This window comes from Oryza glaberrima, chromosome 7 (genome assembly GCF_000147395.1).
Source record: "Oryza glaberrima chromosome 7, OglaRS2, whole genome shotgun sequence".
Classification (NCBI taxonomy): Eukaryota; Viridiplantae; Streptophyta; class Magnoliopsida; order Poales; family Poaceae; genus Oryza; species Oryza glaberrima.
The window spans coordinates 8,146,758-8,159,908 of record NC_068332.1 but is presented as its reverse complement, the minus strand read 5'-3'; the positions used below and the strand labels follow the sequence as shown (position 1 = coordinate 8,159,908).

Genomic DNA, 13,151 nt, shown 5'->3' with positions numbered 1-13,151 from the left:
GAATCCTAATTTTCAGTGCGAGATGTTTCGTAACTATCCTACATTCATATCTAAATGATTTGTCTGGCCATTATACTTGTGCATAATATACGTATAAAAAACTATATATCATACTTCCAAGTAGATACACACTTTAGCCACATTCTCAAGAAACATCGGTTGCCCATTACTATAATAAGTTTAGGTCTAGGTAAGACATCCACATGATGCTGCTACCAAAGTTTGCTTCTTCATATCTTCCATCATGAATTAGGGGAGTTCGGAAGGAAATAGGGTAGATAGTATAGGAAAGTGTATTTTCAGCCTTCAGTATGAGTATATGCTTAAAAACACTATGTATTATACATAGTGAAATTTTAGTATTTTGCACAAATATGATGTTTTTGTAAAACATTTTGCCCGAAGCTTGAGAATCCTTGAAATAAAAAAAAAAGCAGAGCTTTCTGAGATGGGCATCCCAAAACCTGTTTTGTGAAATTTACTTATAAGCATATATAATAATTCCTTCTCTAAAAAAACCTATATAATAGATATACACTAGCATTGAAGTGTTTAGGACAAATTCCTAATATCATTTTCAAATATAAAATGTATATATTACCGAGTTAATATTTGGAGGGTTAATTTCACTGCGCCAACCGTTATTCTGGGGCATTAATCCATTTGGGAAATGAGATATGAGTACCATGGAAAAACATAATCAACGAGCAACAATTCCATCAAACTTCCATCGGTCTTCGAGAACTTTCCCCTCTCTCTCTCTCTCTGTGACGGTGCCTTTGATAAGCAGCTCTCAGGCGGAAGCTGAGTTCTTCCCGTCGGATCCCCTCTCCTCTCCATCGGCGAGGGGGGGGGGGGTCTGGAGGATGGTCGGGCTTCCCATACTTGGGTTAATCCCGTTATAGGTCTTTTCTATGCAGATCGAAGGATGGATGGCATCGTCTTCCTTCGTCCTGGAGGTGTCCGGCCATGGTATTTCACTGCTTGCTCTGCCATATGCCGTTTGGTTAGATATCACCAAGTGAGTTATAAACATCCTACTCTTATGTGTCTGCAACTTGTTGGAGTTCTTCAAATCCATTTGCGAGGAGGTTGTGCCGACCGTTTTGCTCTTCTCCGCCGACCAGACACACAAGAACAACACGTTCTTTTCCTTGGGCATCAACGTTGGACTTTCAAGGGGCGACTGTGTTTTGCTTGTGTGGCCAAGGTAGCTTCAACCTCCATCGCGAGAGGCCCTGACTGCGTTCGCTCCTCGGGTTTATCCTTTTGCAGTTCGTCATGCAATCTTTCTCTCCATCACCGTTCGCGCAAGTTGGTTCGCTGCTGATGTGGAAGAATCAGATGAAGGACCTGATTGCTTTTTTCTTTTCTTTACAAGTCCTTCTCTGCAATTGTGCGTACTATGGTTTGATTTGCCAACTTTCAGGGGTCTTTATGCAAACTGGATGTACTCTAGTTGTATACTTATCTCATGTACCATGTTCTGTATCTGAACTTTAATTACCAAATAAAGTACATGAGTTTTCCAAAAAAGAAAACGACCAACAAGCACTAGGTCAAGATAAAAAAATACAACTACTGACACACCAAGCCTCAGAGGCAAAAAAGAAAAAGAAAAAGAAAAGAAGTCAAGGTCTTCTCCTCCTCATCAAATAAATATATATAAATCCTCAGTCTGCAGAACTCCAATTCACAAGCAAATTACAGCGCAGCATCCATCCCATCCCATCTTTCCATCCATGGGGGTGTTCGACGATGGCTGCGGCGAGTGCTGCTCCAGCTGGAAGGACTTCTGCTGGTGCCTCCTCTGCATCGCCATCCTCCTCGCCATCGCCCTCATCGTCGTCCTCGTCGTCGCCTTCGGCTTCGTCGTCCAGCCCTCCATCACCGTCGACGACGCCTCCCTCACCCGCCTCGCCCTCGCCGCCACGCCCACCACCGCCCTCGCCTACAACCTCTCCCTCGCCCTCACCTTCCGCAACCGCAACTGGGCCATGTCCATGAAGAATGTCGAGCCGCTCGAGGCCGCCTACAGGTTCGACGGCCAGCAGTTCGACCGCATCCAGCTCGCCGACAAGGGCGCCAAGCAGGGGCCCAAGAAGACGGTGGTGTACAGGCTCTCCTCCGGCAGCGACGCGGCCGCGGCGCCCGGCCTGGGCAACGCCGGCGTCGCCGAGTTCAAGAAGGAGAACGCCACGGGGACGTTCGAGGTGGAGGTGGGGGTCACCGGCAAGGTGAGCTACACGGCGCGGATCACCAAGTGCAAGATCGAGGCGACGTGCAAGCTCAAGCTGCAGCTCGCGCCGCCGGGGCAGGAGCCGGCGGCGGTGGTGTTCCAGAAGGTCAAGTGCAAGCTCGCCAAGGCCGAGAAGAACTGCTAGTTTAGTGCCAAAGTAGCGGTTGTTGTTGCAATTGTGTTAATTAATTTGGATATTTGTGCAATTGTGTTTAAATAATTTGCAAGTGGTGATTGTTTAGTGCTACTTGTGTGTTGTGTGAGTGATGTCTTTTCCTGCACAAAGTATAAATCTAATGTGCGGTTTAGTTTGGGTTAATTAGCTGTTCTAGTCAGGGGAGTGACAGCTAAGCTAGCCGTTAGTTTGGAAGGTTGTTGTTTTATTATTGTTGGACCAAAAGTGTATTACTCCTAGAATCTTTTCTTTATGATTTTGTATATTGATTCATGTTTAATTGGGATTTAAAATCAAAGTGACTGGATTGAATTGATTTCTCAAAGGGAAATGCTAGATTTCGAGATTTCCCCAAATCCCAGTTACTCAATGGTTAGGGAGTCATCTTCAAACTCCAGCCCAAGACAGCCGAGGGAGAACGAACTAGGAGAGGCAACAATAGCTCCTCACTAGGTAAGATGGCAGCCAGGACTTACCCATGACTACTCCTCGCTGATCCCTTCACCCCCCCCCCACCTCCCCCAATTGTCGAAAATGTATTAGGTTTAGATAGGGTTGAAAGTGATTCGGATAATTTCCGTCCGACTAGACTTTTTTTGGATTTAGATAGTTTCGGTCGGATATATACGGAAATTTTTGAATTCAGAAATGAATTCGGATATAAAAACGAATATGATATAGGTGATATCGTCGGATATTATCCGGTATTTTCCATCGGATATCCGACTTACACATAAGGCCCATAAGGCAGCCCAACCTAAGAGGAGGCAAATCAGACTTCTTGAAAAAATGAATTTCGAATTGAATTTTATGATACTAAATGAACTCATATGAAAAAGTTGTCAAAAACAAAGTTGTAGATCTCATTGAGATCTACCAATTTTATTTTGGTAATTTCTCCATCCGAGTTTGATTGAATTATATAAATTTTGAATTTTAAAATATAAGAAATTCAAATAATTTTTTTGGGTAGTAAATGATTTCAAATGGAAAAATTGTCAAAAACAAAGTTGTATAACTTATCAAGATCTATAACTTTTATTTGTTCATTTTTCTATATGACTTTGTTTGAACAGTTTGAATTTGAATTTAAAAATATGACAACTTCAAACAATATTTTCAAATACTAAATAATTTCAACTGAAAAAGTCATCAACAACAAAGTTGTATAACTCATCAAGATCTATAAATTTTATTTTGGTCATTTTTTCATCCAACAAAGTGATAGTAACATTGTTCACAAAAATTACATATTTCTCATTTGGTTTTATAAACAATAAGATAGAGATGTAAATTTTGTGAACAATGTTACTATCACTTTGTCGGATGAAGAAATGACCAAAATTAAAGTTGTATGTCTTGATGAATTCTACAACTTTTATGTTCATGACCTTTTCAGCTGAATTTATTTACTGCTTCAAAATATCATTTGAAGTTTTGAACTTCAAATTTTTAATTGATAAAACAAAGTCACAAAAAATTGGCCAAAATAATAGCAGTAAAAACACAATAACATGATAAGAGCATGATTTTAGAAACACAATAGCAAAAATCGTTTGTGAGTAGTAAGGGGTTTTTATATTCCAATTAATATTCGTCACCGTATTCGTTTCACTTCTTATTCGCCCCGTATTTGTATTCGATAATATTCGATTCTGATTTCATATCCGGGTTTCCAATTCTGATTTCGATTCCAAAAAAAATTATGAAAACGAATATGATAGAGCTAGTTTCTGACCGTATTCGATCCGTTTTCATCCCTAGGTTTAGGGTTATTAGGTGGGGATAGGGAGAGAGAGGGGAGGAGGGGGTCCCGGGCTTAGGATGGTCTTTGCCAGCTGCCGGACCGGCGATGGGAGAGCATGAGGTGGCGGAGGCGTCATCGAAGCCCAAGAGGAGGAGGGCGACATCGGCGACCGTGTGCTGACCATTGTTAAGTACCAATTTCAGCTGTCAACTACCTCAATAAATAAAGGGAGAAATAACATTTCTTACACGTATATTAGTTATAAATAATGTAGTTCCATTTATCTAGGAAAAATATTGTGTGAAGGAGAAATGAGCCGACATGCAAAGAAACACGCCTCCAATGAATCACGTGCAAGCACATGGATCGATGATGGTTGATTATGATGGTTTCCGATGTCGGTGCACCCGTAATCGTCATTGGGTGTTCGTAAAAAACGTTCACGTGTAATTCTCTATATTAGGCTAGTCGATCTATGCTACGGAGAGGGTCTAGTAATCTTAAAGGATTGCACTAGTTCTAACTTGTTCATTCGAAGGATGGGAATCCCGAGAGAATTAGTGTAAATAATGTAAGTATGGTGCTTAGATTAATTAAATGTTGTTGGATGCACGCATACCCACGGAAAGTAAGGTAGGCGGCAGATGGTGACAGTCCTATCCGTCCTATGTATTCCTCCACGCCCGGGTTTGACGTAAGAGTTTGTAAAATGCCATAATCACGCTGACATACCAACAGGAAGTGGTCTCTCGGTAGTGCCAACTGGGTGTCTAGAACTAAGTCCTAGCCTTGTAAGTATGTATATCTTAAGTATAATTTAAACACTATTGTTGATTTGGTTTGCTTGTAGACCGTACTCTGAGGGTATTGTGGTACGTTGGCACGAGGATCTACACAAAACGTCATCCAGCACACAAAAGACAAGGATTATACTGGTTCAGGCCCCTCGTAAAGTAATAGCCATAATCCAGTTTATATGGGATTATGAAGAGAACCACAGAGATTACAATAGAGAACAATAGAACCGTTGAGTTATTGAGTTGACCTTTGTTGAGAACAATTGACAAGATCAATCGGCGAGTTGGCTTCGAGTCCTCCGGATTGCTTCTGCTATGGTTGGTGGCAATGCTATGATTCGATGATCCTGTACCCCTCAGGGGGCCTTGTATCTATACCTCGAATTGTCTTGGCTTCCAAGTAGAACTCAGAGAGATTCTAACGCATACGAGATCACAGAATCCACATCTCCTCCGTATAGGACCCAAATACCTTCTATTCGGGGAATCGCTTTCCTTATGCATTGGCCTAATTCTTTATGACTAAAGTAACCTTCCTGCGTACTTGAGGATATATTGTATTTGTATACTTCGTAACCCCAAGGATAGGAGGTATGCCCTATCCATAACCCTGATAGCTAAAGTATATATGAACCTTAGCTCTCTTTTGTCCTTTTTCGCTGTCTAGTGTATTATCATTAGAGATGAATATCAGGTGTGTCACACTACCCAATTACTTCCTCCGTCCCAAATTATAATGCCTATATTCCTTTTACACGGTCTTCAATAGTATACTTTGACCATTAATTTATTTCATGTTATGTTTCCAACCAATATGAAATTAACATCACACGACAGTACTTTAAAATATGAATCTAGTAATATAATATGCATAATTCTTTGCATATATATATATATATATATATGTTTAGAATAATTGATGGAGGGAGTATTTTTATCGCAATTAACCCCTTGTCTAGATTATGGGATATTAATTATAGAATGATAATGAATATATGAAATCTCTCTTTATGCCGCCGCCTTCCTTGTGAAAAAACAAATACAGTACTCTCGGAATACTCCCGGGCGAAATGCTACAGTGGTATCCGTGCGCTTGCGGATTTATTTGTGATTGTAACATGTACCAACTCAGTCCGTGCGTGTGGTTTTGGGGTCAGAGGAGAAAAGGATTGGGGATAGGGATGCTATTAGTGATATGCCCTAGAGGCAATCATAGAGATGATTGTATGACATACTATCTTTACATATTTATTCGACATTGTTCCTTGAAATAGATAACTCATTATTGGTTAATGAATATGTGATTCTTTCATGAGACTCTTTATGTTGTTTGTAACTATTTCTACAGGATCCCTGATCAAATATCATATGTGGAACAAATATGTTTATATGATCAGCACATGTAATAATTGATGATCATGTCTCATGGATCATGGTATAGAGATACCAAATTAATAATGTGAACACATGTTGGTGAAAATGTTGTTGGATAGACCCAACATGAGACACTACAAGAGTCATATGTGTTGTGTCATCAGTGATCTCATTTAGTATTGGTGTTGAATCCTTAGACCTGTGATTATCATGGTTCCCAACATGTGTAGTAGCTTACTTAGGGACTTCTAGACGCTACTCCCTAATTGGGTAGTTATAAAAGTAGTTTTCGGGTATGCTATGAAATATGTAGTGGGATATGAATAATCAAGATGGGATTTGCCCCTCCTATGGAGAGATATCTCTGGGCCCCTCGATGTTGTAGATTATGGGAGTGCATGGCCATGCCAAAGGTAATTGAGGAGTCAATCACAAGTTATATAATCTATCAACAGGTTAGATTGAATGATTGAGATATTAGAGGATGGCACATATCTAGCCTTGAGCTTAATCGATATCGTGAGGCAAAGGGGTTCATACAAGTATACACTAGAGGTTCAGCCATTATGATCTTTATGTATGTCCGGTGGGTCAATACGTTTTGCTAGGGGCCGCTGTTGATGCGTGGACCGAAAAGGAGTTTTCGGGTTACAGCCGAGTGTACATGAACCTACAGGGTCGCACGTTTAATGGGCCGGAATATGAGGATTGGACGGAGATCCAATATGAGCTTAATTCGGATAGGGATCCGAATAGGAGTCCTACGGGCCTTGGAGGCCCGAGTGATGGATCCTATATATTCCTGAGGGGTGTGACCGGCGGAGGTATTGCATCACGTGAGAAACCCTAGCCGTCACTCCCCTCCCCGAGCAAAACCCTAGCCACGCGCAGGTGTTAGCACATCTACGCGTGGCATTCTGTCCTTGTATGTGTGGATATCGGTAGAGACGCCGCTGGTTTACGGTGCTAATCGGCGTGGGAATACGGCGAGGAGAACGCACGAGGAGGAGAAGATCGAGCCGGTGCGATCGACTACTTCCTCTACATCGACGCGTGCTATTTCGCTAAAATTCCTTCGACCTCTTAGCGCCTTCTTCCGCTGCGCAGCGCGTCGAGTGGTAACGATATATGATCTAATACTTGCATGGTTCCTGGTTTACGCGATAGAAAATTTTGATTTATGCTATCGTAGCCTACGCGTATCCCAACAGATGCTTCATGCGCGAATCTCAATGCAGTTCTTACATTGTAAAAAAAAATTGACTGAATTTTAATGTCTTTTCAGTTGACTGAAAATTTGATAGCACCTTGCTTTTTAAAAAAGCAAAAGCTATTTCTTATTACTAAGTTGCATGATACTTTTAGAAACAATTAATTAAATTCAAGTCCATTCATGTGTCCGTTCGACCTTCTTAAACACATATTCTTCTATTGTTCCACCTTCTTATTTTCTTGGTCTTCTCTAAATGCCAATTTACCTAGTACCGTGACAAAAATCATGGAGTTGGAACTCCTTCTTGCTGCCTAGAATATTTGAATGGAAAGAAATAATTTGATCTTCAATAATTTGAGTCTACATTTAATTAGGCTCAAAGAGGTCCATCGTCCCATGGTTCAATCATGGATTGATGTTTTGTAATCTTTTGTTTTGTTTTATTTTTTAGTTTGTATATAACTCTATCTTTTTAATATAACTTACCGTGGAGGCCTCCTCCAATATGTTTTCTTAAAAAAATAAATCATAGAGTTCGAAAATACCATCGTATATATCTTTGACTTGAACCCGACATGATCAAAGCATACACATGTCATTCTCATGTACGATGGTATTTTCCAACTCACATATCTTTGCGATGATATTTCTATCATCCCTCTGTATTTTTAAAATAATACTGCCAAAGCCAATCACTATCAGTGCACCTGATACTAGCAGCTAGCTGATCTGTCTTATTTATACTTTTCCATGAGTTTGAACTAATTATTGTATTTATTAATTATATGGTATGCATACAAGTTAATTTAATCATATTAAATTCCATGGGTTCACAATTAAGATTAATACCATCTTGAAAATCAATGTGAAGGAATCTCAACTTACATAGACTGTTATTGGAGAGCCCTTTTGAGCGGTTAAGGTGGTGGTAGAATTGCTACGAGCGCATGCTGGCCGGTCGGGCCGAGCGGGACGGGACGGGATCCTCTCTCTCAACGTTACGATTTTGTTTTGATGAATAGAAGCGTAACCGACGACGGTCCGAGCAATGAATTGGCGTTCACTTTGGTAACGATCTGAGCAATAAATTTGCATTAATTGGATTTAATCCTCCCGAATCGTCTCTCTTGTACAGGCTATAAATCCCACCACCAGATAGACAGAAGAGAACTCTCTCTGTCACTTTGGTTTACACCGGTTAACAACTATGTGAGGGCTTCTGATCGTACGTTGATTCTGCTTCCCCGATTCCAAGTACTTGGACGTACGAGTGCTTGGGACATGCAGGTCTTCGGAAGTCCATTTGCTTGAGTACTTACACGGGTAGACAAGCAATTAAGTTTTTTGGAACACGTTCTTCGCATGTCTGCTCTGCTCCGCATCACGATCTTCTTCCTCTAAACTAACATGTCGACTGCACATGGCAACAAAGGAGGAGACGACGCCGGAAATGGAGAGAACAACTGTAACACCCCAGGTAACCACATACGTAGAGTGTCACAAAAAAAACACTCAAACCACTAACTTCCAAAATTATTAGAAATTTTGGCGGAGTCTCCCCTGTAAATATGGACATCCACGACAGGCAATTATAAGTTAAACTAATAACAATATCATTCCCACAATACGATCCATCCTTATAATCCATGGGAAGAAACTATTAGAAATCTAAAAGATTATTACAAGACCAAACCAGAATATAATTGAAGTATCATTATGGACCTAAGCAATATAGTTTGATAGTGTGCAAATAGAAGTGTATATAAGGGTGCTACTTCCTGCCCATGCATATCGATCTCAATGCCTAAAACCAAATGAAACACAAGAGTGAGTACAAAAATACTCAGCAAGTACAATATAGAACTAGAAAACACATATACACATCATTGACAATAAAGCATGAACAGAAGGCTTTCTTTTTTTTGATAGGAAACACTTTTCCAAACACCAAGTCAAAGAAGATAGTAGTTCCCATCCCGCGCAGGCATGAATTGAAATAGTAGTTTCTATCCCGGACAATAGTGAATACATCCTAGCATTTGCCGGCAAAGCCGAGTAAGCGTGATCAGTGCTTGCCCACACGAACTTGAATAAAGAACCAAATTGCACTCCCATGACTACGCATGGTACTTGAATAATTGAAACTGGAATCAAAGAACAAAATTGAAACATATCCATGGCAAGCAGGAAACTTGAATTATTTAAGCAGAACCAGAATCTAGAATATTAAAACAAGAATAACATCGTACACATAATATCAACTTGAAATTTAAATGGCGTGAACAATAATATAAAGATAAGCAATTAGTTATCACGTTGAAATATATCAGAAATAAATAGATAGAGTAAACAATCCATGAATCATACAATTAGTTCGTCATGCACTTGCCTCCAACGAAGGATTGGTATCATGCACGACCTGATGGACCACCACCTAATCACAAACAAAACCTTAGCAAACACATTCAAACATGTGTATAAAACAATCAAAAAGGTGAACCTACTGCCGCATCCCATCAAAACTCAATAACAAGGAACACCGCTTGGACTATACACAAGACTGCTGCTTCAAACTTTTATATCTTGAAATATGAAAAGGCTATGACTGAAAATGTATACATTTTGAAAATCTACAGAACAATACCTACAACTTTCATCTTTCATATAGAAAGCATATTTTTATTCTGCCATTTAAATAGTCTAATTTGCGCTTGAAAGCAGGCTTCAGAGTCTGTCCAGAATTTCAGACTGTCCACACTAAAACAACCATAACTAGAGTTCTACTTGCCCAATCAGGGTGTAGTTTACCAATATGGAAAGCTAGGAAAAACCTCTACAACTTTGTCTATAGGCGGCCTGGCTGATTCCACTGTTTAACCCCTCAAAAACAGTTCAATCTACTACTATCCAGATTATGACACAAAAACAACAGTCATACTAAAAAAAATTATATCTCCTAAACCACTTGAGATAAAATCGCACCCTTTGGTTAGAAGATATATCCAAACATTATCTACAACTTCCTAGTTATAAACTTTTGCAGAAAATAACATTTAGAGCCCCGAAATATCAAAAAACTGAAGCACTGCAAATCTGCCCACATGCAGAACTGCAACAAACCGAACCACAACTACCCAAACTCCTTCTCTAGCCTTCCCTAACCACGAATTAAAGCACTAAAGCCATGCTAAAACAACTGATACAACAAGGGGATAAGCCTCACCTAGGGTTTCTTTAGAGAACTTGTGAGGAGACAATAGAGGAGACTCCGATCTAACCCCTCCTTTTACTCCTCTCCTCCTCCTCGTTCCGTTTTTCTACTTCGCTTCTTGATCCAAGCTATATGAAGGTGGAGATCTAGGGAGAGCAATTTGCTGTAGATGGGAGAGATGCTAATATTGGAGGAGGGGAGGAAGGAGGCGCCGGCCAGGGAGAGGGGTGGCGGCACTATGAGGGGAGTGGGATTCGGTTCCTCTCTCTCTAGGTTTTAGGGGAGAACTAATGGGCTGGGTTAATGTACCTTCTCATGTTGGCCCACTTCAAAAGGTATTTTCTTTTATTTATTTCTGTTAACATCTTTATTTTAAACAAATCAACCCAAACTAAAAAAAACCTAAATATCTTTTAATATACGGGGTATTACAACAACAACACCAACAGAGATAACAACAACACCAATGCCTCGTCATCCTCTGGACTGTTTTCTGGAGGGTATGTTACTCTACTCAACTTCATCTTAAACATGTTCCTAGATAATACTATTACTGTTATTAGCATGTTCGTGGTTCGTGTTTAGCACTATCACTGGATAATTTTGTTATTCACATGTCATGTTTTATTATCTTTTTTTATTGAAGTATGCTGAATTATGACCATATTTCCAACGGTTACTTCACTAGTTTTTTAGAACTTGAGAGATAGTTTTCCTAAACAAAATCCAGAATGCTCCAAGTACTAATATATGTAGATAATATTCAATGATACAGATAATCATTAAAAATTATATAATTTTTATAGATAAACTAAAGATTGACACTTATTACGAATCCAATGATTATAGTGCACTATAAATATTGTTCAATTGATTATGTTACAGGCCTTAACACTAGTGATGAGGAGTTATAATTATTATTTAAAATTTATATATAATTAATAAATAACTATATAAATTTTATTATATGAATATCATACCTATTTTTTTAATAACAATAAATTAGATTTGTAGTTAATTTTTATGTATATCTACAAGTAATAAACTAACAAAAGAACAATAGATAAACATATCAAGATATATTGTAATATTGTAGAATAAGAATATAATCCATTGTTTTACAAATAAATTAGTTTATCGAACCCCAATTATGTAATTCTATGCCTACTACTACTTATAGGTTATGTAGAGAGTAGAGTGGAAATATAAGCCTAAAGTATAAGGCAAATTAGAGTATATGTATATCTATGATTCTATATTATCTTCATAGCTTATATTCAATTGTATTATCTTTAACCGTGCATATCATTATTTCTAACCATTCTCCTTAGTGGTAACAGTAGCTCACTAATAATTGGGACTTAGATTTGAAATCTTATACTCCCACCATCATCTCTTTTTAAACATTATTAATTATATCTATGATGGTCAATAGGGGAAAGTGAGGAGAAATGACATAAAAAAAGTACATAGGTACCGTCCTATGTTGCGGACCATCTATTATAAATAAATTTGATAATGTATAAGAGAAGATGGTGAACACATAAGATTTTAAAGGGTTGGTTACTTGAGAAGAATAACAAGTTAGATACTAAAGAGATTACTATGTTTCTATAAGCTTACAATTATTATCCATCTTGTTTTCCAAAAATATAATTCATTCGTGTCTTTAAGGATGGATGGATTGAAATCATTAAAATATAATTGTGTACATGGATAATAGGTGCGTCAGGGTTAAGAATGCTAGATAATTTAATGCATTAGTATTGTAAAGTAGTTCTTTGGATGAATTCTTCTTCATTGAATTTGTTGACAATAGTGTGAATCATTTGGTAATGAAGCTTAATGATTTTATTCTCCTATTGCTTCCTGAGAAACTATGTGAGCACCGCAACATTTATACCGTGCATCCTTCTTCACGTAGGGCTTCAAATGCCACATCCATTGGATAAGACAACTTGTCCCACACCTCAAGAGACACGCCAGCGTATAAGGCCCATCCCCGTATAACCTACTGCACACCTGTCTCTGCCTTCATTGCAATTCATCCGTTGGTGCGTGGGTCTATCATCCGCATGATTCGCCGATGTAAACTCTATGTGGTCGTCGCGATTTGTTGTTGATCTTGCATGGGCCCATACCTGCACTCGCGTGTGGGGTCGCGTGGAGACCCTTTTGCGCTTTCCTAAATTGAAAAATGCATGGTCATTAAGCTGGTTGTGATGCTTGTCTATTACCAATTAATAAATAAGTAAGTCTATTTCGATTTGCTGTTATTCTCAAGTACCAAATTGTTCGTGGTGCTCGTCTATTAGCAATCAATAAATAAGTAAGTATGTTTCCATTTGTTGTTGTTCTCAACTACCAAATTAAAAAGAATCTTGTAATTATTTGG

At 38.9% G+C, this 13,151-nt stretch overlaps 1 protein-coding gene across 1 annotated transcript; it reads left to right on the top strand.

Annotated features, from left to right (window-relative positions):
• The first annotated feature begins 1,705 nt into the window (after window positions 1–1,705).
• On the top strand, window positions 1,706–2,706 carry LOC127780361 (uncharacterized). The gene has a single exon (XM_052307261.1). The coding sequence runs from the start codon at window positions 1,743–1,745 to the stop codon at window positions 2,382–2,384; it is 642 nt and encodes a 213-aa protein (XP_052163221.1). The 5' UTR covers window positions 1,706–1,742; the 3' UTR covers window positions 2,385–2,706.
• Window positions 2,707–13,151: the final 10,445 nt, after the last annotated feature.